The sequence below is a fragment of the Lutjanus erythropterus genome, chromosome 14, assembly GCF_056507025.1.
Source record: "Lutjanus erythropterus isolate fLutEry1 chromosome 14, fLutEry1.hap2, whole genome shotgun sequence".
NCBI lineage: Eukaryota > Metazoa > Chordata > Actinopteri > Lutjaniformes > Lutjanidae > Lutjanus > Lutjanus erythropterus.
Window position 1 is genome coordinate 25,274,921 of NC_139330.1, and position 27,522 is coordinate 25,302,442.

The window sequence follows — 27,522 nt, forward strand, 5'->3', positions numbered from 1 at the left end:
TGCATTATGTTAAACAAATTGAGTATAGCACTATATAAAAAGTATGTAAAAGAAGAAAGACCTTCTATAAAATGTCTATTATCTTGTCTCTCCTCTGATTTTATTTCAGTGAGGAAATGCCTTCAGGCGATTCGTTTCATCCTGCCCAAAGAAGCTGCCATGAAGGTTTGTGGAACTGACAGCTAATTCCTTTTACTCATGTTTGAACAAACAGACCGACACTATGCTGGCATGGTATTATTTATTGGCCAGTGAAGTCACACCAGCATAGTTATTTTCTAAATAGCTTGTACACATGGAATATGTATCTGTGTGTAGACTCTACACTCAGAGAACAAATGTTACACTATTACCAGATATTCTGTCTGCTGTCAAATTCAAGTCAAACCTGCATCACTATTTTAGTTGACTGTAGATGTTTTATTTCATTTTTTTTAATAAACTGATATAATTTATCTTTCTGTTTTTTGTAAAAATGTTCACTTGTCATTATGCAGGTTTTGGTGAAGTGGTATAACATCTACAACGCCCCCGGTGGTCCCAGTGCTCATGCAGAGTGGAACCTGTTTGTCACCTGTTTCATGACACTGATGGGCTACAACACTGAGCGCCTCAACTGGACACGAAACGTGAGCAGCTGAAGAAGAGTTTTCTATTCTGAACCTGCAAAACCTTATTTTAACTAATTTACGTATCTTGACCTTGGTCTCTGTCCTCCCCTCTTTTCCCCCCAGCTACATTTTGAAGTGCCTCTCTCTCCAGTAATTGCAGCCAAGAAGGCTCGCCCCTCTGACGGAGGCTCTGATGAGGTGTGTGAGTGTGACGAATGTCTGACCTGTTGTTGATGTCTGTGGCACAGTTACTGTGAAACTGTCATCTTTGATGTCTAGTTTAAAGTAATTGTCTGCATCTCATTTGGTTAAAGATAATAAAAGGGAACACTTCATTACAAGAGTGAGTATCAAATCAAGATAAATTCTCTAAAGTGACACAAAGATTGTGAAAAGTAAAGCTTTTGGAAAAGTAATTAGATTTTAATAATGATTTCAAAACCTGAAAAATATTCAGGAAATGTTCTTTATTACCTCAAATACTGTTTCTATATTTTTTAATAGATACATAACAATGGAAAGGTTAGGTTAGGTTAGGTTAAGGTTATGTTTTCTAGATGTATTTTTAATTGCATTTTTTGCTAGTTAAAAGTTTGTTGTTGCTAGGGCTGGGTATTGGTACTCAATACCTTTAATGTATCGATTGAAATAACCCTGTACCAACTAGTCAGAAACTTCTCCAGTCAAATGATTCCTGCATTCAATCCTTTTGGGATCCAGATCTACAGAAAAAACAACTATTTGTATGGTTTTGCTTGCAGCCCATCACAGCACGTTTTTCTTGAAGGAGAAGCTTTGAAAACAGATATCGAATGAAGTGCTCCATTGGTATCGGTATCATTTTACGGTTTCTGGTATTGATACTGGTATGAGGATTTTTTCAGATGATACCCAGCCCTAGCTGTTGCTAGTATATCTGTCTAAATGAAGTATGAACTTTGTACAGACACTGAAACAAATGTGTTGGTCCTTTCCATGTGACACAGAAAGCCAGTCATAAAAGTCATTTAGCTTTCAGAATTTCCTGTGAGTGGTAAAAATGTCACCCTAACAGTTTTGGACGTAGGGAAAGCCCAGCACTGTAGGCAAGCCCTGTTAAACCAGGGGACAGTTTCAGTTTGTGCCTGAAATAAATGTGTGACATAATGGAGAAAATAACCTGCAGTCTGTCCTACAGTCCTGACCATACACGCACTTTTTAAAAATACTCCAGCAATCTGTGTGTGTGTGTTCTCAGCAGGGCAAAACATAGCTGTCAAATGTCAATCAGCTGGAGGCTGTGCTGTGTAGTTTTGTGTGTTTGTGTGTGTTTGTCTGTGTGTGTGTCTCTGTGTGTGTGCGTGTGTTTGACCTGAGGAACTGCATGAGCCAGATAAAACGGAAGCATGTTGTTTGACCCTGTCAGCCTGTGACCTCTGAGCTTTGTCTCTTCCATATGGTTCACAGTCAAACTTCATGCTGCCCAGATGTGGTGATTTTGCAGCCACATTTAATACACATAGAAGACATAAAATCATAAGATAAACATTCATTGTAGTGTCTTTTTTATATTCTCTGTGTTCCCCCAGCGCATGCTTTAAATCCATCAAAAATGCAGTATTACATCTTGTAGATAATTAAGCTTTACATTTGAATTGGTGAGAGAGCACACCTTTTACCAGCTTTTATTTCTGTCTCCTCTCTCTGAAGGACTGGGACTATTTGTTGGGGTCTCATTACCACCGTCAGATGAATTCCCAGCCTGTCTGCCGTCCAGTGGACTCCAGTGGCTGCAACAATACTCTGATCACAGAAACTGAGGGCCTTTCTTCTGTAAGTAACTCACTCTGACTAAAATCAATACAGCATGTAATCTATCAATCCACCCGGATTATGATGGGTATGATGCTCTTTGTTTGAGTAAGACTTCATGCTGTATAGATTATGATGCCTCTTGCAGGATGCAAATATTATAACCTTGAAGGTAGGATTGCTGTAAGTTCTTGATAAAGGAAAGTTTAGACACAACATATCATGCATCCCTCATATGCTAAAATAGTGAAAAGTAATGGATAAATGGTTTAAAATCCAACTGGTAAAATACTTGACCAAAAATGAAATAACTGACAAAAACCTATAGATCAACAATTCCACTGTGTCACTGTGTCGTACGTGAGAAAAATATTTTAACATTATGAACTTAAATAGAATTAACAGAGTACAAAAAATCAGTACAAAAGGACACATTTCAAAGTGATAGGGAAGGGGTACTGGAACTCATCTTACTCTGTGGGGTTGATTCTGACAAAATGATTGGGGACCACTGGTGTAAATATCTGAAAGGACTTTTCACTCCAACATGAATGCATGTCCTAATTATTTGATATAGTCAGTATTATTTGTAGTCTTCTTCATTTTCTTGTGTATACACACAGTGATTTAGTACAGATTTTTTGCTAATTGTACAATGACAATATTTCCCATTCCCGATTACTGTATGTAACATCTTTTCTTTTTTCTCCTTCTTCCTTTGTCCTAGGTGTCCTCTCCCTCCAGTCTGTCTCTGAAGTTGGACAGTTCAGCTCCCCTCTTCCCTCACATTCCGGCGCTTTTCTATGTTCTCCATCTGCTCTATCAGGACCTGCAGCTGGACGAGCTACAGAGAGCGAGAGCCTCATCACTAGTCTGTCTGCTGCAACAGCTGGCCAGGTAACCGCTACATGTGTATGTGTTTCTACAAGGAAGATAAATAGCATGTATTGTCTGTGTTGCGTATTTATAAACTGGTATGAGGAGTTGAGTAATGCTCACAGAGAACAGAATGAAAGTCCAGAAAAACCGAGAACTGTTGCTTTAATACATGAAGGTTGCAAAACAGAAGAGCCTTGCGCCATTTATCGCAACAACAAAGAAACCCTACTAGTCTAATTTTCGCCCGACTACGTTTAACTCTCACCATGAGAAGAACAACATTTCATTGTTTTCAGTGAAAGCTTGCATTTAATCAAGGCTCTTTAGTGATGTGTTACTGAGGAACAAACTCCAACAGCCTTTCAAGTGACCGCTGTGATTGGTGACAATGACAATAACAGAATAGGTGGAGTGGGAGAGTTGAGCGCTCTTCAGAGTAATTGGCCTGTGTTCGTTAGTATGTGGGCTGTTGTGAAGTATGGTACAAATTTTCACATTCTCCCTGCTTTATCAGGTGAACTAAGGCTAAAATAATGACCCTGATTGTTTTACAAGGCACTTTTATCTAAATGATTTGAAGAATTTAATATTCATCCTCTTCATACTTCCTATATTACTATTTTATGATAAGATATTTAAAGAATGAATCACATGTAACAGGTTAAAAAAGAGGAATATATAAGTACATACAAAAGATCAGATTGAATGGATGTGACCAGTCTGCATCAGGGCTTCAGTTTGCAGCCTCAACAGATAACAGTGTCGCGTCACTTTGAGATTTACCCGCATAAATTTCTGGAGCAGGAAATGTTTTCCCACAGGAAAATGATGCATCAGAGCGTAAAACCACAAGTGTCTCACACAGTGTAGTAAGTGGTGCACCATCCAATCACCTCTGAGGACTCCAGTCCATATCTTCACTACCTACGCACCTATTAGATGTATTGATTCATGACACATTTATGTTCCCACTGAGTGTTGACTTAATCAGATTTAGATATTTAAAATACCATATTTAATTTTTACATCTTATCAAAAAATATTATTTATTTAAAATAAAAAATAAAGATATGTTTCCTGTCAATATTTGACTACTTTGTTTCTCCCCTGTACTGTAAAAGTTATGGAAATAGTTACAATATTATTTATAATTATGAAAATATCTGTTGATGATATGGAATAAGCTGTATTTTTTTGTTACATTCATCCATATACAACTTAATTTACACCAATAATCTCTGGTAATGATATATATCAGCAGTAGATGAGAAAAGACAGAAAAACACTGTTAATTGCAAAGCTAAAAACAGAGACTACAAGCTTAAAAAATATTTAGAATTGGTGATAAACACATTAATAAATAACTATAAATCTGAAAAGATGCACAAAGTAATGAGGCTGTGCATAAGCTTAAAAGCAGAGAGAAAAAAATATTGAATGAGGGCTGAAAGCAGAAGCGATAGAGTCATTTTACAGGCATACACACAAGTTCTTACATAAGTTTTACAAAGTCGTATAACTGTACACTCATTAACTGTTTAACTAACACACACACACACACAGCTGATAATTGAGTGTGAGTTGGGGCTCGGCACCAGGATTAAAAACTATTGATTATCTGATGTTAAGCAGAATGGTAATGATTCACAGCTGTTACTTAGTCAGAGTATGTGTTTAATTACTGCTGAAAAGCAAGCTAAATGCCACAGAGGCTCTGTAAGAACGTGGATCCATTTTTAGATTTGATTCAATGTTCTGCTGCAATTTAGTGTGCAGCTGGGCGGAGATGGGCACTAGGAAAGACCTGGTACAAGGTAGACTCAATAACCCAGTGATAAAAGGATTAGATATGTTGTTACTGTGCGTCAAAACATTCCTTTTTTCATTCATGTGTACAGAGTCATTGCTATACTGGAATATTAATATATAATTGTTCTGTTTTTTGTTGTTTTTTTTTCTTGTAGAGACCTCCAGATGGACGAGTATGTGGACCTGTATTGGAGAGATTACCCTTCATTAATTAGTGGCTTCAGTGAGAGCTGCCTCATAGACCAGGGTAAGACCTTTTTGATAGTCTAATAATGGTATCAAGTCAGGAAACAGACAAGACATGTCGTGGTGGAATAGAGAGGGCAGGATGGTCTGTTGCTGCTAAAGGCTGGCTCCATATTATACAGTGCACTTTCTGTGTCTGGGATCTTATATAACAGTGAAGGACAGTTTGGACAGTAACAGGAAAGATACTTAACGGGTGCTGGTGAAGTTCCACTTGCAACCACTGTTTATCTTTGTTGAAAGTAGTTTATAGGACACTTCAACAAAATGACAAAAACTGTGTGCTTCACTGAACGTGTACTTCCAGGACTGTTAGTATATCATATAATTATAATATAAAGTGTTTATGTTATTTTCACCCACCTTTTTTAGTCAACTCATGGTGCTCTGTAACTGGTTTGCTGCAAACATGCATTTACTTATTAAGGGCTATTTCCTTGATAGTTAGTACTAAGGCCTCAAAAATGGCTATTAAGTTGAATCAGCACCTTTTGATTGTCTCTGAGGACCATGAGTCTGCTTGTGCCATTAAAAAAATATGTTTATTGGCTCCCTTTATCATGTCCCTGTCTTCCACTGTCCTCACCTTTTGATATTTTCTGTTCCCTCTGTTTTCTCCCCCCTCAGCTCTGTTTGGTCAGATGCAGCGTCCATCTTTTCTGAGAGCAGAGCCTCCCTGTGTGCTCAGCTGGCTCAGTAGCTGTCTGAGAGGGGAGGAGGTCCTGCCTTTCCCCTACCTGCCCGGCATCTGTCAGAGGACCAGGCTGCTGGTTCTGGTATGACCAAAAGCAGATTTGATTTGTCTAAAGTTAAGTAGTGTTTAGAGGATGCTGCTGATGTCTAACAGTGTGTTTTGTGTTTAGTTTAGCAGAAGTTCAGATGGTCTTTTTAAACTTGATTTTCCACCTTTTCCCAGGCTTTCTGATATGTGTGCACATCTGAGTGAGAGATGGTGAGGGTAAAGAGTTCAGCTTTGATTGAGACACAGTCAGATAATCTATTTGCGTAGCATGTCTGTGATTCTTTTTCTGAACATAAAGAGCAATTATGCCATGGTATGGCTGGAGATGTGCACATGCATGTGTGTGTGGTGCTGATGGATTCAACCTTCACTTATCAAGGAAGGAGGGGCACTTGAAAACAAGTCTTGTTTCCAGCTGCCATTGTTTCTCTGGAGGATGACGGAGGTGATGACGACTGTGAGACAGATGGAGACAGATTAGATATACAGACACACAGATGGATATATTGACAGGTCAGAATGTGAAAAGGCCCACACCAGTAGGGCTGGGAGATCAAGTCCCTCAATATCGATATCACAACAACATTTTAGGGATGACTATTGGTGCTTTTAAAATATATGGGGATATTGTTGCTAAAGACAAATAATAAAATGGCTAGAACAGGCAGGTAAGTTAAAAAAAATTACATCACTTTATTGTATTGTATTACACCGTATTACACCATGTCAAGATATGATCTAAAATCTAAGACCATGTATAATCCCATATCACAGTATCAGTACAATATCAATATATTGCTCAGTCCTACTAACAAACTTGTGTATCCTAACTATTCTAATTGTTGAGAATAGTCAAATGTAACTTAATGGTTAATGTAAGTTATCCTAACCTCAGTTTTAAGACAGGAAATGTCTAAAGTGACAAATCTGTTCAGTCTGGCAGACTTTCATTCTCACGGGTCTGCAGTTGTTGTCTAATGTAGCCTGGTTATCAGATTTAATTGCCATTTTGTTTCACTTCATGCTAGTTAACATGCTGAACAACTCGATGTGGGCGGTGATTCAGAGGCTGCAAAACAATGATGTCAAAGTCATGTGTCTACGCTGCTGGAAACTTGCAACAAGAAGAAGAAACAGTCCAAAGCGTAGCTTGATTTCACAATGCTAGTTGTAATGTCTGTAAAAATAATAATTTCAAGTAATTGTGGAGACACCAGCAATATGCCAAACATCTTACAATGCAACAGCGCTTAAATTCCAGAAGTGCTGTGTGCTGTGACAATCATGCACAAGTGACACTGCTTCCACCTCAGCAGCACACGAGGATAAAAATCCTGTTATAATAACATCAGCACCACCCAGGCAGGCTTACCAGATTTTTTCTTTGACTAAGAAAACCTCAATGAAAACAAATGCCGTACAGATATTTACAGATGGAAATTGAGAACCGGTTCCAAATTAAACAGCATTTAAACAATGAACACACCTAAATCACATGCATGTTTTTTGTACTGTGTTTCTTCACTGTGTTCAGACTTTATTTATTATTTATCTTAGTCTTTCTTCTTCCTCTTTGTTTTGTGTCTCTGTCCTCAGAGTTATGCTCTCTACATCACTGGAGATGAAAATGCCACGTTGACAGATGAATCAAAGTACCTGGCCAAGCTCGCTGCAGGTGTGTGTGCTTTTGTGTTTAGCTTTAAAGATCATTTTCCTTGTCTTTGATTGCATCTTGGGACTTTGTGTGTTTCTGACTGAACCCTTTGACTGTTTGTGTGCATGTGAGCATTTATTGACAACCAGCCCTTATTACCTGCCAGTCCCATAGTTCCCTGCTTCAGGGCCCAGTAACACAGAAAGAAAGGTGGTTTGCAATGACGCATGTTTGAAAGTCACCTGATTTCCTCTATTTGTTTTTGCTTCGACAAAAAGACAATACAGTGCTGAGGTGACAGCAGTCGCTGCAGGTATTTGGTCAGCCTCTTTTGCACTGACACAGAATTGGTCATTGACTTTGTGGGTGGTGTAAGAGAATCTAGAGTGACTGTTTTTTCCCAGCTGTATGTTGACATTTTTCAGTGATAGAACAAAACCAAACAACAACAGATGTCATCCCACATGAATACAGCCCTCCACTCATCAGGAACAAAAAGTCACCATCATTTAACCTTCAATTTAAGTGGCCATTCTTTGTAATGACAAAATTAAGCAGCCAGTTGGTGTAAGTTTGAAAATGCTTTAATGCTTTGTGAGTCATTACCTACAGGTGTTGTATATAGGAGAACAAATGAATCAATCTGTTGACCTCTTTCCCATGCAATCTCCCTCCCTCATCTCTTTTTCTTTCTCTCAACCTCCACTTTCTCAGGCCAGAAGACTTGTGCCAGTGAACCGCACTATAGAAGGTAATTTATCTCACAGCAATGAGTGGAAGTGCTTCATGATTTTAGTTACAGTAGATGTAGCAAGAGGATTTATTATGTATGATAACCTACTTTTAAAAGATCGCTGCAAATCATGGTCCTTGAGTTTATTTGTTTCTACATATTGTAAAAGCATCAAATAATCCAAACATTAAAGGTGCCTTGTGGTGTTTTCATGCAAACAAAGTTGTGTTTACATTTAGTGTTACTCACCAAAATATGTTCTGTGTGTCGAGGTCAACAAAAAACATGTTGGATACATTTCCTGTCTGTTCAAATATTTGCAAAGCCAACATTATGTACTCTGTATTGATTACACCTTTGTTTATTAGCTAACAGTCTTCTTCTTTATTGCTTCTGATGGCACATTACTGAGTTTCTTAGTGCATTACTGCCACCTGTAGATCAGTGGAATGTTATGAAAGCACTGGCAGGAATGTATCATGCACATGCATCATTGTTCATGAGACCAACAAAATTTGGACCCTCTCATAATAAAAGCTCCAAAGTGCTACTAGAGGCCAGAAACTCCACAATGGACCTTTTAAAATTAGAGAATAAAATGTTAGAGGCCCTATTCTTGAGCAAATATACTTAAATTTTACATATATATGTGTGTGTGTGTGTGCAAAAACATAAATTCATAAATCCTTTTTGATACCCAGTAATCATTGTTGTGACTAACATCTCTGTGATTTTTATTTCAGACAGAGCAGCGTGAAGGTTAAATTTTCCAGTGGGAGTCTGGCTGAGCAGCTGGTTGTCTGGCTCACCTCAGAAGGTAAGAAAAATAGGTGTTTGTTTCAGTTTATAGCATATATACAGAGGAATATATGCTGAAGCCATATCCTCTTTTTCATCACTGCACTGGTTCACTTTAAAACAGGTTCATACATTGACACCTGTCCAGTGACGCCACAGTCTTAACTGGCTCTTTCATAGTCAGACCACATGTCTGGAGTGGTAGTAAAGTCAGAGTTAATGTCCTTTTACCATTTAGTAGGTACACAGTAACATATTTGAATGTAGATCCTGCATATTTAATAATATGTTTGTGTGTGTAAATAATTACATGTACTGATTATTAACGCATCAAAGTCCAACAAAAGTAAAAGCAAAAGTAGAGTTTAAATAGCACTTTAATTCTTTTTGACAAGGCTTGTCTACCTGTTATGAAGCATTTGTTTTTAAGTTCAAGGGAGGAGGCTGCCTCTAAATTTTTTTTTTTTTGACTAAAAAAACACTCATAATGCTCTTTTTTCACTGGTTTAGGTTTTACCCTTAAGGACTTGGAATCAGTCCCCTTTGGTGTGGCTTTGCCCATCAGAGAAGCCATCTACCGCTGCCGGGAGCAGCCGTGTTCTGATTGGTCAGAGGAGGTCTGTCTGCTGATTGGGCGACAGGATCTGACCAAACAAGCCCACAAGATGACCCTGGCTAAGAGCAAAGCTGTGAGTGTGAAATAAGAAACACCCAGAGTCAGGCAAGGGTTTCATCTCAACAGTGTCGAAATACCATATTTGATTTGATTTTAACTGACCTTGTACTTCTTTGCTCTATTAAAGTGTTTCAGTTCAGCCCTTTTACCTCCAGGTATTTGCGATCACAACATTTATGAGCACAAATGATGTGTACAAATTCCACCCATCTTTTGTGTATTTGTGAAGACTTGGACAAACTCCCACAATACTTCAAAAATGCACCAAATTGCTTGCAGATATTTCTAATAACTTCCAATTTTTGCATTGAAATCATCTCTAAACTGTGGTTTTAAACATCGCTATGAAGTTGACTCACTTAATAACTACAGTAATTATTCTGCAGTACACAAGGGATTACACATTTCACAATAAACTTTCGACAGTGTCCAGATAACCTGTAACTATAATAGTTACCAAAAAATGCTTTGCCTTCATACCATTAATATATTTGTGTCAGTAGCTGCTTTCCCCTTTAACTAATGGCCATTCATCTTTGGAATAAATCTTAAAACCATTGAGACTGTTGAGATAAAACTGTTCTCTGTGTGAATGTGAGTCATTTGTATTTGAATGTCTCCAGTCTGTAGGTTCAGGTCTGTCCTTGGAGCCACCTGCAACCACAGAAGCAGATGAGGAGGAAGACGGGATGTCGGACATTATTCAAGAGGTAAGAGACACAGCAAACATTATTAGTTATCTAAAGAAGGCTTGTTGTAGGTGTCACAGATAGAGGAGTTTCTCAATGAGAATTTAATATGTTCTCCTCCAGGTCACAGGACTAATCTGGAGTCAAGATCTGAGGGTCCAGGAGGTCAGGAGACTTCTGCAGAGCTCCAGGCCGGTCCGGGTCAGTGTAGTCCAGTTACCAGAGGTTTCTGATCATGAGTACATAGAGGAGAAAGAGAACAAGTGAGTATAGAGTTTATACAGAATGTTTTATATAGTGTGTGTGTGTGTCCTGTCTGCCTATGTCACACTGTTAAAGGACATATACAATTATGTCCGATATACAATACATACTCTTCTGTCCTCTGGTGCCTCTCTTTCAATTGTTTGAGATTTTTGTCTTTCTTTTATATAATTTCAGATCAGTCTGTCTTTCTCAAAAATGTTCATTCACTGACTTCCCTTTTTCCTCTGTGTGCATCTTTTGTTTGTCTTAATCTCTGTCCTCTCCTTGACTCTATCTCAGGAGAAATCATTAGGTTTCCTGCTGTAATCAAGGCTGGCCTACACCTCCTGTCAATTATATAGATTATTCTGACTCTTGAGTCTGTAATGTTTCCCTTGTTTTAATTCCCTGCTCTCCTTTTGTCCACGTCTTCGTATCCTCACCAGACTCCTGCAGTTGTGTCAGAGGACCATGGCTCTTCCAGTTGGCCGAGGCCTCTTCACTCTCTTCTCCTATCACCCAGTGCCGACCGAACCTTTACCTGTCCCAAAACTCAACCTGACAGGTAACATGACCTGCTCACCCTTGTTTATAAATAACTAACCACATATTCAGTATAAATATACTGAATATTGTATGAATCTTATTGTTTAAATCATCTGGGGATGTCACATATACTATAAAATCATCGACAAACTGGCAAGGAAAGGTTCTTGCTGCTCAGCGGCACAGCTGGACAGTCAAAAATGGAAAAAATTGTCTGCACGCTAAATAAAGCTCCCATGAATGTTTGTGAGTACACCACCGTGTGATGTTTTGGCTCAAGTCCTTTTTTTCAGACATGAAACAAATTTAGAGACCCTGTACATCAGTACAACAAATATAATGAGCCCTGTAAGAATAATTTGTATGTGCAATAGATTCTAAAGTACCCAAATACACCATAACAGAATCATCACAAGGAAAGAAGAAAAATATGCTGCATGTTTGTAAAACATATAATGCATAGTAAAAATACACAATAAAGTCCCCAGAAAATATACCACATATATACATATACTGTATACATACACATACAACAAATGTTAAGAGCTACATAGTACACTTTAAATGTTCAAAGGCCTTAAACAGTGTCTAGGTACTGTAGATTTTACTGTATATCTTTATTTTTCTATCCCAGGCCGAGCCCCTCCGAGGAACACCATGGTAGATCTGAACAGCGGGAACATTGATGTTCCTCCCAACATGACCAGCTGGCCCAGCTTCCACAACGGAGTAGCTGCTGGACTCAAAATAGCCCCTGCTTCACAGGTCAGTTTGAAACAGCAGCTTCACCTCTGTCTCATCAGGACTTTTGTTCAGTTTGACATACATGCACCTGATCATTCCCTTGTTTTTACTGTCGGCCCTGCCTGGTTTCTATTAGATTTTCTGTGTATGCTTCTAGTCTTCATGAAATTTCCACTTGGATATAAGAAAAAATAGTTGACATGAAATTTTATTTATTCATGAACCCTTGAAAGAAGACACATTCATAGAAACTCTGGTCCCACTCGTTCATGTTTGCTTTGTAAACTTTCTCACTCTTCTGTTGTAAACAAACACTCCTTATTCTAGTACAAATAAATGTGACTTTCTCTTTTTGTTACGTTTTTTTTTTAAGGTGGATTCAGCCTGGATAGCCTACAACAAGCCAAAAAGCCCTGAGCTGGCTAATGAATATGCAGGCTTCCTTATGGCCCTGGGCCTCAACGGACACCTCACCAAGCTGGCCACACTTAACATACATGACTACCTCACCAAGGTACACACACACCTGCACACAAAGGCATACATGTGCAGAAACTATCTCAGAGTTTCAAACATGCAAATGTTATTTATTTCTAACTGTAAATGTACATAGTCAGACTATAGTCATATTTTGAGTTTACTGAAGGCGTTCTACCTTAATGCTCGGTTTACAGTACAGTGCTCTAAATTACTGTTTCTTACTGCGGTACGAACGCACACACCAACTAGAACTGCATATGCTTAAATACAGTTTATACAAAGGTACACCCATCTACTCTCATTTAACTTGCACACACACACACACACACACACACACACACACACACATACTCCTACACGTACATTCTCTCTAGATGACTGTAAATGAGAGACGTAAATTCGCATCAGAGCCAGGCAGCCAGTCAAAGTGAAACTCTGCCCTCTGAGAACTCTGAAACGAGACGAGTCCTTCCCACTTTCAGGTGAGAAAAACAACAGGATGCTGCAAGCCAAATCTTATTTTTGCTCAATTAAAAAGTCAGTGTAAAGATGTGGTTAAAGATAAAGACAATCATTGCGCCAAACCCTCTCAGAGAGTATCCAGACCAGCTCAGAGACTGATTCATTTTCAGTTCCCACTTTGATTCAGGATGTGAATTTAAGCTGCAGTTGATAAAGATCAAGAAGCTTTGCTTATGAGTCATTTCTCTATAAATGAGATTTAAGCGTTTTCTCATACATATATATAATCTTAAAAGTCCTAGAAAGTTGGAAAGTCCACTTCCTGAAATGATTTAATCAAAAATATTAATACCCCAACCCTGATCTATTCAGAAAGCTCCCTTTTCCGGTGTAAAGTGTCTCTTTCATCTTCTGATAATTTTCAGCTTGTTTTGTACTATATAATTGGCCTTGAAGGTTACTGTTTGCCTTTGAAGTTAAAATCATTTTGGTGGTCAAAATGCCCTTTTGCAGAAGTTGAGAACTTAATGCCTTTGGTCTTCATTGATACATCAGAATCCTTAATCCTTAATCTCACTAGTAAATAATTCATGTTTTTTTAAAATTCTATATATTCTAATTTTATAGCACCAAAATCTAATTAATATAATTAATGCACAGTCGCAGACAGTTTTTGGACAAAAATATGGATAACTCACACACAGATTTATAGCCCAAATAAATGAGGAGGATACTGCAGGCCTACACAGTAGAGATAAAACCGACAGCCTTCAGTCTGAATGAAACCTATGACGGTGGCTGACAGTGACGCCTGTTTGTAGCTGGTGGTTTTCTGACGGTTTCTATTCTTGCTGTAAAAGAGAAATTACACTGACATACTTTGGATCAGTTCATTAGAATTCTATGTGGTTGTGGTTGGTGTGTGTGTCTGTGTCTGTCACCGTCATCTTTTAAGCTTCCCGGTGTGTTCGCCTTGTTGCTGCAGCCTTTTACAAAGTCAAACTCATTTTGGCTTTAAAAATCACCAGAGTTGTCGCTGTTGTGTTAAAAGAAACATGTTGTAGAATAAAGTCTCATCTGGAAAAAAAGGTTCCATTGAATCTCTGTCATCAAAATCTCATTTCCAGAGAAACAAAAGAACTAAATGTCAAGTTTTTTTTGACATTTCTTAATGATTTGTCAGAATCATGTTTATAGAAAAGTGTAGTTTGGAGTAATTCATTGTTCAGCTGGTTCATTGGCATTTTAATTGGTCAGGCTGACAATTAGTCATTAGTCAGTCAGTTTGTTAAATAGTGTAATAAATCTCCAATTATGATTTACAAAATGACAAGTCATAAATATTTTCTAGAAATTGGTCATTGAATGGCAATAAGAGGAATAGAAAAAAGAAGCTTTTGATATTGAATGAACAGGATGTCAGTCAAACACGAGTGAGTTCAGTGGTGTGGTGGATGGTGACTGAATATTTTTAATTTGAATACAGGGCAAAAATGTCCAGCTTTTACTTAACATTCAAATTTTAATTGATTGATGACATATTTCTCTGTGTTGGCGTTATTATGTGTATGGGAATGTGGTATGCCTTTGTGATTATTAAACACACACACAGGTGATCCACAGGGGTCTAATGAAAACTGTCAGTCATGGTGAGCCTCAGATATCAGCGTCACAGTTACAGCTGATTACATTGGAAGTGATTTGTTCTGCTGCAGCAGGTATTTAGTACACAGGGACACACATCACACTGTGTGGTCTGATGTTCTGACTATTCTTTGAAGAAATCAATTTATTTGTAGAAAAGACTGTTAGACTGCTTTTTTATTTAGAAATAAAAAAAAGCTTCAGAAATATTCACTCACTGTCTTGTCTGTCAAAATTATACAAGGAAATTGTAAATATTCTAGCTGTCTCTTTGAAACCCCCACATATCCACTGCTGTTTCTGTCGTGAAATGTAACTTTCTGTCTCTGTCGCTCGGTCAGGGCCATGAGATGACCAGCATCGGGCTCCTTCTGGGTGTCTCTTCAGCCAAACTTGGCACCATGGACATGTCAATTACCCGCCTGCTCAGTATACACATCCCTGCCCTTCTCCCACCCACCTCTACTGAGCTGGATGTACCACACAATGTTCAGGTAGGAGTGAGTTTGCATACTTAAATGTCAAAAATGTTAATTGTGGACTGTGAAATAGCAGTACTGTAAGTGATTATATTATATATATATATATTATTATTATTATATAGTGATTATACGGCTATCAGTGTGTCTGTGTGGATTATCTTTCCTAAGATCTGCAAACTGTCACACACGTCTACAAGAATGTACAATTGCTTAAAATAAATTAAAGAATAATCATTCAGTTCTCTCTCTGGCTGTTTTGCAGGTTGCTGCTGTAATTGGCATCGGGCTGGTGTACCAGGGAACAGGACACAGACACAATGCTGAAGTCTTGCTGTCTGAGATAGGTGTGTGTTTGTGTGTGTGTGTGTGTGTCTTTGCTTGGTTGTGCAATTGACAAACAGATGGTACAAACACACCTTGGCTTTTTAACTATATGTGTAAAACAGGGCTACTCACACTTCAATTAAAGGTCCACATTTTAATTTAACACGTGGTCAGAGGTGCAGGGCAATGCTGCCACAACACAACAACATAAATAGAGCTGCTCGATTGATTAATCGATCAGCTAATGGATAGGAGATTTATCATATATATGTCATATCATATATATTTTTATAATCCAGTGTTTCTCACACATGGACTTCACTTTGATGGGCCACCCAGGTAAATTAAGTGCTGTCTAAGTAAATTTGGCCAATTAATCTTTTTTTTTTTTAATTTATTCATGTTTTATCCATTCAAGAGAATATCTCTAGCCTCCACACACAAACACTCGCCTAATGTTGTGAAATGGAATTGTGGGTGAAAAAATCCTAAACGCAAGTTGTGATTTTTGGACAACTTAATAAAATTTAGTGCTGATGAAGAAAGTGAACAGAGCAAACACATACTGGGAGAAAGAAACAGAAAGAGGCAGCGGGGCAAACCCAACATGTGCAGTAAGAGAGGGGTATAGCTGTTTCACAGGTACACTGTCATTCTGTGTTAAACATTTTACTCAGTTAATAGTGTTAGTCACTTTTTAAAGCAATGCTCCATCCTCTCAGTAATAATCAGGTTCTGTCGGTCAACATTAAAAGCACAAAGTTGTATTCAAGCAGAAGTGGTTTAACCTTCTCTACCACGGTGTTCCACTGTTGACTTTTGATCTTATTTTTTCTTAGTTTCTTGTATTTTCTTGGCATGGATAGATGTTATAAGATGTTTTTGGCATGTGTGTGTCTTTCAGGTCGACCTCCTGGACCAGAGATGGAGTACTGCACAGACAGAGAGTCCTATTCACTAGCTGCTGGTCTTGCCCTGGGAATGGTCTGCCTGGGGGTAAGTCACACACGTAGAAACACTGCTGGTCAAATAAATATTTGCACAAACATCTTAATGTTGTCTCAACCAGCTGGAAGTTCCAGGTGGGCTGAGGTTGTCCTTTCAAAACCCCAGAAAGTAACAAAGTTGAACTTTAAATATTCTATGTTTTTGTATTATGATTATTGATTTTAGTAGTACTTTCCTCTGGATTTCTGTCTGTATATTTACAGCTTATTAATGTCAAATGGGAACTCCAGACAGAAGCAGTTGCTTTTTCACTGACCCAATGTTTATCATTGATTGATTGTAGGACACATTTTCTCCCATTAAACTTCTTTGTAGCCGTTCTTTTTTTGTCTCCTGTGAAAGAAATCTCAGTTGTCACACACTTTGTATTCGTGCCCACTGAGAAAGAGGAAGAACACAAGTTTACAGTTTTATAAGTTTTATTTTTGTCTCTCTGGTTTTCCTTGTCTCCACCACTGATATTCTTCTTTAATTTTCTGACATTCTTTATCTCCTTATGTTCTCTCAACTTAAATTATTTTTCAATGTGCCATGTCTCCTGACTTGCCTCATCACCTCCTCTCCACTGGTCCCTCCACCTCCGTTATTTTCTCGTCATCCTGTTTCCTCCACTTCCTCTTCCCACTCTTGTCTCATCATTTTCTTTCTTCCCATCCTGTTTCATGTCCTCATTCTTTCTCCCCTCTCCCTTTACATCATCCTCTCTCCTTACCGTGCCCATCCGCCTCCACTTCTCTCTCCTTGTAGCATGGCAGCAACCTGATTGGGATGACAGACCTGAATGTTCCCGAGCAGTTGTATCAGTACATGGTAGGGGGCCACCGCAGAGCTCAGGCCGGGGCCAACAGGGAGAGGCACAAGTCCCCCAGCTACCAAATCAAGGTATATGGACAAAAATCCTTTTCTGTTTCTGCAGTGCAGTGGCAGTGACACTGTTCTTTCAATGTTATTTGACTATATGCATATACAGTATAACACTGAATGATATAACTATGAAACTGTTTTGTTTAGTTTATCTTCATAAAGCTGCCAATCTGTTCCATCCTTTCTGAAGTCAAGGAAATTATTAACACTGTCATTATAGCATTTCACAGTTTGATAACTTTACTATATAATGTAGTAGCCTTAATGTATAAAGGTCTTGTGGATCCTGGGTGATAAGCAGGGCTGATCAGCAGCAAGAAATTATATCAAAGAAATGCAGACGATTTGTTTGAGGTTTTGTAATTTAGAAACGTCGTTATGACAAATCAGTCCTGAGAATTTCATTATTAAGACACTTTACACATTATCCAGTCATAAAAAATCATAGTGATGATATCATATTCATAGCAGCTAGCTAACCAAACATTATCAATGGTTGTTTCAGGAAGGCGACACTATTAATGTAGATGTGACATGTCCAGGGGCCACGCTGGCCCTCGCCATGATCTACCTCAAGACCAACAACAGGTGAGAAAAGACAACCTTTTTATTTGCCCATCTTTTCAAGTGGAAATCGAAACGGGAACTCATTTTATTGAGTAAAAATATCACTGACACCATAAACTTTCCATTGTACTGACTAATTAGATATGTAGTGATGCAATTTTGTGAATCACTTACACATCATTACTCAAATATTTCCTTGTGGTCACAACTGCTTTCCCTAACTAATGGCACCAACTAGACCTATATTGTTCACTAGTTATATTCTCTTGTAATTAAAGGTATTTCTGTAAAAAGGTAAATCTTTTAGGTATGGACACATATTATCAAAATAACAATCAGAAGGAGGTGTTCTATTGACTGACTATTTCAGTATTCTATGATACAAAGCAATAAAAATGACTGTTACAAAAATACATCATCTATAATTATTGACAGAGGGTGGTTATACTACAAAATAACATGTGATACCTCAAAGCCAGTATTGTACATTTGTAAATTACAGACTATATGACAGGAAGACACTAAGTTTTATATATATGTCCAAAATGTGGTGCTTTTTACTTTTCACCCATTTCTTGTCCATGTGAGAACATCCTAACCTGCCCGATGCAAAAATCTCATCCCTCAGTGAATCCAGTTGCCAGATTACACTACAGAAGACTCTTCCATCTTCTAGCCTTCTGCTATTGGTCAAGAAGTTCCTGCCTTCCTTAAGGCTCATCTGTCTATTGGTTGAGAGGGTGTTGAAGGAGGATATTAACACCTTCTTGTCTCTTCCTGGTTCTGTCCACCAGGTCGATTGCTGATTGGCTGAAACCTCCAGACACTTGGTTCCTACTGGATTTCATTAAGCCAGAGTTTCTGCTGCTGAGGGTTAGTGTGACACTATCTTTGAGTGTGTGTGTGAGATAATTTTTCCCACCTTTCCATAATCCAGTGTACCTGTCTCTCTCCTTCTCCCCATCTTGCCTCTCTGCCCTCTCAGACTCTTGCTCGGTGCATTATCATGTGGGATGAAATCCTCCCTAATGCAGAGTGGGTCAAGAGTAACATACCCCAGGTGAGAAAATACACACACCTACACAGAGCACTGAGCGGACATATTTGGAGTTGTGATGCTGCAGACCTGGCAGCAAGTCACTATGACATGTGAATAATTTCCAGCTGTGAAATTTGGTTCATTTCTGTCAGTTATTTAGTAAATTCCACTGGCTGATTTATATCATAAAGTACACAGATTTTGTTATTTAATTATGTGATTGATGTAACAGAATAATTACGCCAGCTATATCCAGAGCTTTTCCATTTGTTTTTGTACTCCCTCACTGTCTAGTAGCTCTTTCTGGATGCACACATAGAAGAACTATTGTAGTTAGCTGGAGCAGAAATAGCCACCCTGGGTAAACAAGAAAAGAGCATTGCCTGTTTCATAAGCAGAGAATTCACTGAACAGTATATGTACAACTACTGCAGAGGAAGAAAGACAAGCTGGTGGTTAAATATAAAAGTGGTTTGCAATATAAATAGTCTGTTGAAAAAGCTGTGCCGCATATGTACATATTTTTTCCTGCTGTTAACATGCAAGTCTCTTGGAAAATTGTGTGACCTTCTCTTTCCAGTAAACAACATTGTGCTAATACAACAGTTACTTGTTTTTATTGATGATTTGATTCAACTGGGAGAATTTTAAGCAAATTTAAACATTAGAAATGTTCAAACGGTATCAACAGTACAGAAAGTGTCAGACTGTTACTGTTTTCTACTTTTGTTTTCAGATCATGAGGGGCACTTTTGACCCTTCAGAAGACATTAACATGGAGACAATGGCGTGAGTATTTAAGTTGAAAACTGGATATCATTTTAATCATGCAATTTCTGGTTTATACGTTGAATATTTTACCTCTCTCAGCCAAGCCCAAGATTACATAACAGCCGGGGCCTGTATGGCTTTGGGCCTGCGCTTTGCCGGCTCTGCTAACTCGGACGCCTTCGACTGCCTCTATGAGTTTGCCAGGACCTTCATGAAGATAATGTCCTTCGCTGGTACGGCTGCAGTTGTAAGTGTCAATACAATTTTCAATGTTTGTGTTTAAAGTTGTATTTCGATCTGATTTAAGAATGCCCTAACAAGACCACAATCATGAAATGCTGTGTTGCCTCACCGACTAATACTCTACTCTATCTTTCTCTGCCTGTCAACATGTGTTCTGGTTCCTATAGCAGACGGGTTATTACAACCTGCAGACTGGCCTGTCAATGATTCTCCTGGCTATGTCCATGGTGATGTCTGGCACCGGGAACCTGAAGGTCCTGCAGCTGTGTCGCTTCTTTCACAAACGAACAGGCGGCGAGATGAACTATGGCTTCCACATGGCTCATCACATGGCACTGGGCCTGCTGTTTCTGGGAGGGGGCAGGTGAGACACACACACACACACACACACACACACACACACACACACACACACACACACACACACACACACACACACACACACACACACACACACACACACACAGTACAGGTACTACTGTGTTGAGCTTTTCCCACAGCAGCCATTGAAACATTATGTTTGAGGTCAAAAACTTCTAACACATGGATTTACTATTTTTTTTAATCTATTTAATATGATTGTTAATTTAATGTCCTATTGCTGGTCATAAAAAATAAATATTTAAACGGATGGTTTCAAAAAAGTATAAATTACTTAAACAGAAAATGACTCAACATTTGTTATTCACAGAATTTCAAAGAGTTTTACTTTAGCTGGATTAATCCATGTAATTATTACTACATCTTTCAGTGATGTTTCAAAACAAAAAATGTTGGTCAGTGTCGCAACCTGAATGTTATGTCTGCAGACCAGAATGCATAAATGGAACAGAAATGAGACACATATTAAAGGATAAGATGGGTGTTATTCTGTTTTTTGTTTTTTTGTTTTTTCTTTTACTTATCAACACTATAGCATTAATGTTCATAGTAATGAAGGAACGCAGCACCTAGTGCACCAGTGTGTGTTTGTAATAGTTTTTAGACAACAATGATTGTCTATGGCACAGAGGAATAAGATGTATCAGACTTCGGCTACGCAGGCAGTTCTTGTTAGTTGGATTAGTAAAACAAGGCAGGTTTATTTCTATAGCATTATTCAGACACAGGCAATTCAAAGTTCTTTACAGAAGCATATAAATAAATTAACATAAAACAAGAGAAGAGTAGAATTAGATTGAGGAAGATCAGGAGGAGGTGATAGAGGGGAAGGAGATTTGTTTGCACTTGCGAAATACTTGCAAGCACATATAGAGTCCGAGCATAAGAAGAGGTTAGAATGTGATCGTAGTTTTTTTCTACCATTTAAACTTTACCACTGAGCAGGACACTGACCATCCAGATGTCCCTGACCATCTGATTTCATCCTCAGCAGTGTTTTGCAAAAAAAATATATAATGATTGCTGAAATGAATAAATATTAAAACACGGTCACACACTCATGCTTCTTCCATTAGGACACAGATATTAATTATATTCTAGCCTGTCTCATAGTACCTGAATTGCTGTGTGCCAACAATACTTAAATAACACACACGCAGACACATTTACCAGATTTGGGACCGTTATTTCTGGGAACGACACAGGTACACACTCATGGCATGTGGGTCAGCCAGACAAATACACACACGTCTGTTTTAAGTGCTGTCTTGTGCATAATGAATGACATTTACACACACACACTCAAACAAACAAGCCAGGTTCCTCTAACCACTGACCCTGGCCTGTGTATTTTCAGGAGAAACAACGGCTCCCACTCTCTCATTACATGTTGCAAATGTTTCTCCACCTACAGCCGTAATCAGATGACCCTTTTTATTTTATTCCAATCATGTTTTATTGTAGAGCTGTGAGCTGACAGCCCACGCAGCTGCAGGGACACTGTTTGAATGTCGTGTACTGTAATGTGTATTATCACAAGTGTGTTACTGCAGGTCTGTAGGGGTTAAAGTTCATGCCGGTGAGCAGGCTCGTGCCATGTCATTGTTGTGTTTCCTTCATTCTCTCCCTCTCCTTGTTTGTCATTCAGTCTCTCACTGGTTTACGTTGAAATTCACACTTGCTTTCAGCATGTTTCATCGTTATCGCTTCATCAGTCATTAATTTTTTTCTCATTCATTCTCTCACCTCTGTTTTTCCTCATTACTGCTAACCTCTGTCGTGTGGCTTTCTCACCCTTCCTCCCTGCCTCCCTCTTTCTGTTCACTCAATTAGTTTCTCTTCCCATTTATTCTTTTTTTTTTCTCAACAGGAAACTGAAATGAAAGTGAACTTTTTCTACCGAGAGTCACACATGGCCTTCAGACTAATGAAAGCTATAGGGTCCTGTAGGTCTGTAACTGGTTATAGGACCTTTGCATGTTCCTTCCGTATTCTCATGGGTTTCCTGTGAGTGCTCTGGTTTCCTATTAAAGAAGAGACTAGCATGTGAGGTATTATTAATACTTCTGCCCTTCACCAAAACACTGACCCAAGAACTGGAGTTGGTCCCTAGACCCTACTGCTCCCAAAATAGTTAGTGTGAGTCAAATGTAGAGGACAAACTTCTTCACAGGGACTACTACAGTAATAATAACTTCACACATTTTTATGGGTAGTAGAAAACAATAGTGAACCAGCTAGAGGTTTTATTTTATGCTGCACATTCTGGAAACTCATACATCAGAATTAAAAAATGTTGGTCTTGGCATAAAAGTGACTCAGGAGACCTGGTTGTTAGCCAGCAGTCCTCCTTTTAACGGCTCTATCGTCCTGTTAGTGTAGCAGAAGTGGACCTAACTGTCAAAGCAGGAAGTTTCTGTTTCTAATGTTGCTATTAGTCACTTTGAAAGTTGCGAGGTTGCAGATTTCCGTTAATGGTCAGAGAAAATCTGTTATGTTATTGGTTGAAAAAAATTAGACTGTTGATGCGTCACAGTTTGACCAAGGTGCTTTATCGGTAAGAAGAGAAGAGAAAATGTATTATTTATCAATGGAAACACAGGCAGAAGATAGCAAAATACATATAATTTTGTGTGACAGACATTTATACCTTTCTTTCCCCTACCTTTTAATCATCTTGTTTTAGGGCTGAACTAAGAATTAATTTCATTCATTCTTCATCAATCAACTGGTTATTTTCTCAGTTGATTATTAGGTTTTGAAAATGTGTCTCTCAAGTGATATCTTTGAAGTCCTTGTTTTGTTAAACTAATCAAGCAAAAGCCATACAGACATATTCTGTTTATTATAGCATAAGACAATGAAAAGCAACAAATTCTCAGAATTGAGAAATCAACTATCAAAATAGCTGTAATTAATGTTTGTACCTGTCTCTCAGTACCTCGAGGCAGATCATTACCCTCAGGTTGTGAACCACTCGAAGAGAGGAATTAAACCTTCACTGAAACATGCTGATTTACCAGACTTTCAGTCAAAGTTTTCCCTCTGACCAACTTAAAAAAAGTGTGAAGGGACTCTTACTAGGGGTGCAACAGATCACAAAACTCACAGTTTGGTTCACACCATGGTTTTGTGTAACTGATTAGATAATTTGTCAGATCAGGAATAAAAAGGCCTAAGGTTAAATTAATTTAAAAATGCACTACTGTGGCTCCAATGTATCTGCCCCCTTCTGCCTGTAGTCACCAGAGGCTGAAAGATCTTTAAAAACAAATAAGCAAAAAAACAATAAAAAATACTATTATATGGTGAGCTGAGCTGTGTGTCAAAGAGACAGCAGCATATATTTCCTTAGTTGCTATAAACATTGTAATCTTAAGATCTGTGTCTATGATGATGAGCCTGCCCAGTTTCACACCACTGAGAATGCCTAAAGTATTAGCCTACGGGATTTCACTCAGTGGAAGCAAAATTGGACACTTTTAAAACAGTCACTGTGCTTGTTTTTTTTTTTTAATGAATTTGACTTCTTTGCATACATGAAATGACCACTAAAAGATGCTTCTTGTTTAAAAGAAAACAGCTGCTTTAAAAATACAGCAAATTTTCACTAAAGATTCATTTATTTGCTTTGAATTCAAGAATTTAAAGGTCAGTTTCATACTGATACCAGAAATTTAGTCAGGTGGTCTGTCCTCAGCCTTGAACAATTTTGAAACAAGGTGTGGGATACCAATTAATTACTCATTCATTAGTCGCTGTTTCACATTGCTGGTGAATTTAGACCAGATTTGTTCTAAAATATGCATGTTTATCTTCACCTTAACACACTGGGAGTCTCTATTTTAGGCTCTTTGAATTGCAAACTTGTGCGAAAAGAATGTAATGCCCAGTGTGGTTGAGGCTCTTAAACATGCTGATTGTGCCCCTAGCAGCCATTTAATTGAGGAGCAACACCCTTTACCTCAGTTGACCGTTATTACGCACTCTCAGAAGTAACCCTCCATGCACAAGCAACCTTTATTGTTTGACCCAACTTTATTGTAATGACTCAATTAGTCCAAGTGCACACTTAACTGCCAACTATTATGTTTAAAAGGCTCCGTTGTGGCCTGTGATGACGTTAACTAGATTACAACACACCTGGTTTTACTAACAGAGGAGAGACGGTTTGTAAAAAAGTGAAAAAAAAGTGTTTATTTTGTAGCAATACATCTTCCAAAACTTGTGTAATATTGACGGGGCTTTGTGTTTTGTCATGAACACTGTAATTTTGCTATTTTTATTCTCCTGTCCCAAGTATACTTCACATACCCACCACTGTGTACGTGTGAGCATCAGTTGTTATTTTTTGATTATGACTGTTGCAACAAGTGGGCAATGTTACTGCACACTTTGAGGTTGCTTGTGGCGAGTGGTGAGCGTTAAATGATGTGTGTGTGTCAGAGAGAAAGAGAGAGAGGAATGTATTTTCAGTGTTTGTGGTGCTGTTTCGTGTTGTCTTGTTAGGTACACCCTGAGCACCTCCAATTCAGCCATCGCTGCTCTGCTGTGTGCCCTGTACCCACACTTCCCTGCTCACAGTACTGACAACCGGTAAGACCCACACACACTCATAAAGATGCTTTGTAATGTTCGCCTTTGTCCAGGTCTGGTGCTCAGTGGGTGATGTTTGTCACATTTAATGATCCAAAGAGTCCCATGAGGTGGAGATGAGGTGGAGCTGTGTATGAGAATGAGAACATTGTGAACCTGCCGAACGTCCGGTCTAGTGTTGGGTTCCAAAACTTGTTGCAAACATGCATTTCAGTGCCACACACCTGAGCTGTTGATTGAAATAGCTGCCCTCTGGTGCGGGCCTTACAGAGGTATCACCAAATGTGTCTATTTTATATTACCGCAACACTCTCTCTACACGGCTCTGGCAGCAGGTGGCCTTCCACTAGCTCATAAATGTGCTCATAAATGCTCATAAATGTACAAACATATATAAGGCTGGGTTCCAATTACCAGCTCCATTTTGGATCTGGTTCCTTGTCTGCAAAATACCCAGATTCATTAAGCTCAGATGCAGACAACTCTCTTATCAAACCAAAGACTTTAGGAGGCTTCTCCTTTATAGCTGGTGCAATCAATATCAATCAACAATCAACATGTCATGTCTCATGAATAATGTTGATTAATTAAGTTCCGATCACAAAAACTGTGTTTCTGGTGTCTTGCCCAACAGCAGATGATCACAGATCACTGAATTTTAAATTAAGTTATAATTTAAGCTATGTGCAAACAGTGAAAGCTAAAACAACATTTTTTTTTGCCAATATTAAATCATATTTTGAATGCGAAATTTTTAAAATGTATTCTGTTTCTCCCAAAATGTAATTCCTGTCCTGGCAGAAAAACCTTAAAAACATTTACACCATCATGAGACAGTAGAGCTCTCTACTGCTCAATGGAAACTAAATAAATGAGGGCATCATGGGCTATTAAATGAAGGATGACACACTCAGCCTATGTAATTGTAATTAACAAAAATATAGTTTGATCTAAGTCAAAACAAATATAAAGGTTTTATGAATTCATCAAGTTTTCTGAACAGTCTTCTGGAGGTTTGGTGAAAGAGGAGCTTCCATCACACAGGAGACATAACAGCATGACTGTATCTGTTTGGTCCCTTCATATTCCACCTTAATCAAAAGATTTGTGTTTATGTTGCTCTTGTTACTGCAGCTACCACCTACAAGCCCTGCGGCACTTGGCCGTGCTGGCTGCAGAGCCACGCCTGCTGGTCCCTGTTGATGTGGACTCCCTTAAGCCCTGCTACGCTCTCTTAGAGGTCACGTACAAGGTAAGTTCATGAAGTTCATTTAGGCTGGCACAGGTAGCCACAGACCTGCGAATAAAGGAGAAATTCTCATTGCTCATGAGCTGCCCTTCCCTTGAACAAGGCACTTGTCTGAACACCGCTTCGATTTGGAGGCTGATTTTATTGTTTGTCGTTAAAATGGTGTAACAAAGTGTGCTTGGGGTTAAAAAACGTCTCTGTCTGTGTCACATGTATAACATACACATGTGAAATTGTCCATTGCTGCGCTTCCTCATGACGAGCTGTGACACACATGCTAACATAAAGCACAATATGTACTGGCTTCAGTTCATATTTAGGTGCAAGAAAAGTGTGCCAGTTTACTAAAATAGCACATACTGCTTTTTGTCAGTGTCACTGCTGGACGACTTCCTGAAGCTCACAATTCAGACACATAACATACAATTTGCGCAGCTTGCAGTCACAGTTAAGTCAAGGCCAGCTGTCTACCCTCAACCAGATTTGATCTGATTTTATTAGAATCAGTTAGAAATGTGTAGAAATTGTAAAAAACAAATGCAGCTTCCTGCCACTATAAAAACAACTGCATTGGTGGCATCTCATTCATATTAATGCACATTTTGAAAGCAGTAGCTTTATATATTTTCATACCATTTTTTAAACAAGTGAAATATTATTCACTATTAATTGTTCATAGGATCCCCAACTGCTAATGCACAAATAAACATGGGACAGGATCTAGGCAAATATAGTTATAAAACAGAGAAGAAGAAAATGACATGAAAATAAAATTATTACATAGTTTGAAACTAGAACATACTGGTATAAAATTTTGTAAGCGATAACAGTGATTATACAGTAAGTTGTTTATATTTGGCCATATTATTATACCATATATTAACAAGAATATATTTCACCTGCAGTTTGAAGCTGTTTGGATTAGTATTATATTTGATGTCTGATGATAAGAGTGTGGTTTTAACAGATAGTGAAGATAATTTGGAATGCATTTTGTCAGCGTTGGTGAAATATGTTTTCCCAAGGTAATAAGCAGGGTTGTAAACAAATGCAAATACACTATTCAGATGTGCACACATAAAGGCTTGTGTGCACATATAAAAACTAATTTTTGCAGTAAGCTGCAGGTTTGTGTGTGCGTTTGACTGAGGGTGTGGCTGAGCTACACACACACACACAAACAGCAGAGAGATTAAGGCTGTGTTCACACAAAATATGACACTGCAGGGTTGTGCAGAGATATGGCTG

General features: G+C 38.5%; 1 protein-coding gene across 1 annotated transcript in view; it reads left to right on the top strand.

Annotated features, from left to right (window-relative positions):
• Positions 1-27,522, top strand: part of anapc1 (anaphase promoting complex subunit 1) — a 55,050-nt gene that overhangs the window by 15,389 nt on the left and 12,139 nt on the right. The window contains exons 18-45 of the mRNA XM_084735469.1: positions 110-165; positions 498-629; positions 735-809; positions 2,301-2,423; positions 3,130-3,299; positions 5,246-5,337; positions 5,964-6,112; positions 7,675-7,753; positions 8,447-8,483; positions 9,209-9,282; positions 9,774-9,952; positions 10,563-10,649; positions 10,752-10,891; positions 11,321-11,439; positions 12,055-12,185; positions 12,538-12,678; positions 15,092-15,244; positions 15,495-15,576; positions 16,461-16,552; positions 17,312-17,446; positions 17,934-18,016; positions 18,790-18,868; positions 18,981-19,055; positions 19,771-19,823; positions 19,905-20,052; positions 20,216-20,412; positions 24,939-25,025; positions 26,160-26,277. Of these exons, the coding sequence (XP_084591595.1) occupies positions 110-165; positions 498-629; positions 735-809; positions 2,301-2,423; positions 3,130-3,299; positions 5,246-5,337; positions 5,964-6,112; positions 7,675-7,753; positions 8,447-8,483; positions 9,209-9,282; positions 9,774-9,952; positions 10,563-10,649; positions 10,752-10,891; positions 11,321-11,439; positions 12,055-12,185; positions 12,538-12,678; positions 15,092-15,244; positions 15,495-15,576; positions 16,461-16,552; positions 17,312-17,446; positions 17,934-18,016; positions 18,790-18,868; positions 18,981-19,055; positions 19,771-19,823; positions 19,905-20,052; positions 20,216-20,412; positions 24,939-25,025; positions 26,160-26,277 (3,086 nt within the window). The remainder of the gene's footprint in view (positions 1-109; positions 166-497; positions 630-734; positions 810-2,300; positions 2,424-3,129; positions 3,300-5,245; positions 5,338-5,963; positions 6,113-7,674; positions 7,754-8,446; positions 8,484-9,208; positions 9,283-9,773; positions 9,953-10,562; positions 10,650-10,751; positions 10,892-11,320; positions 11,440-12,054; positions 12,186-12,537; positions 12,679-15,091; positions 15,245-15,494; positions 15,577-16,460; positions 16,553-17,311; positions 17,447-17,933; positions 18,017-18,789; positions 18,869-18,980; positions 19,056-19,770; positions 19,824-19,904; positions 20,053-20,215; positions 20,413-24,938; positions 25,026-26,159; positions 26,278-27,522) is intronic.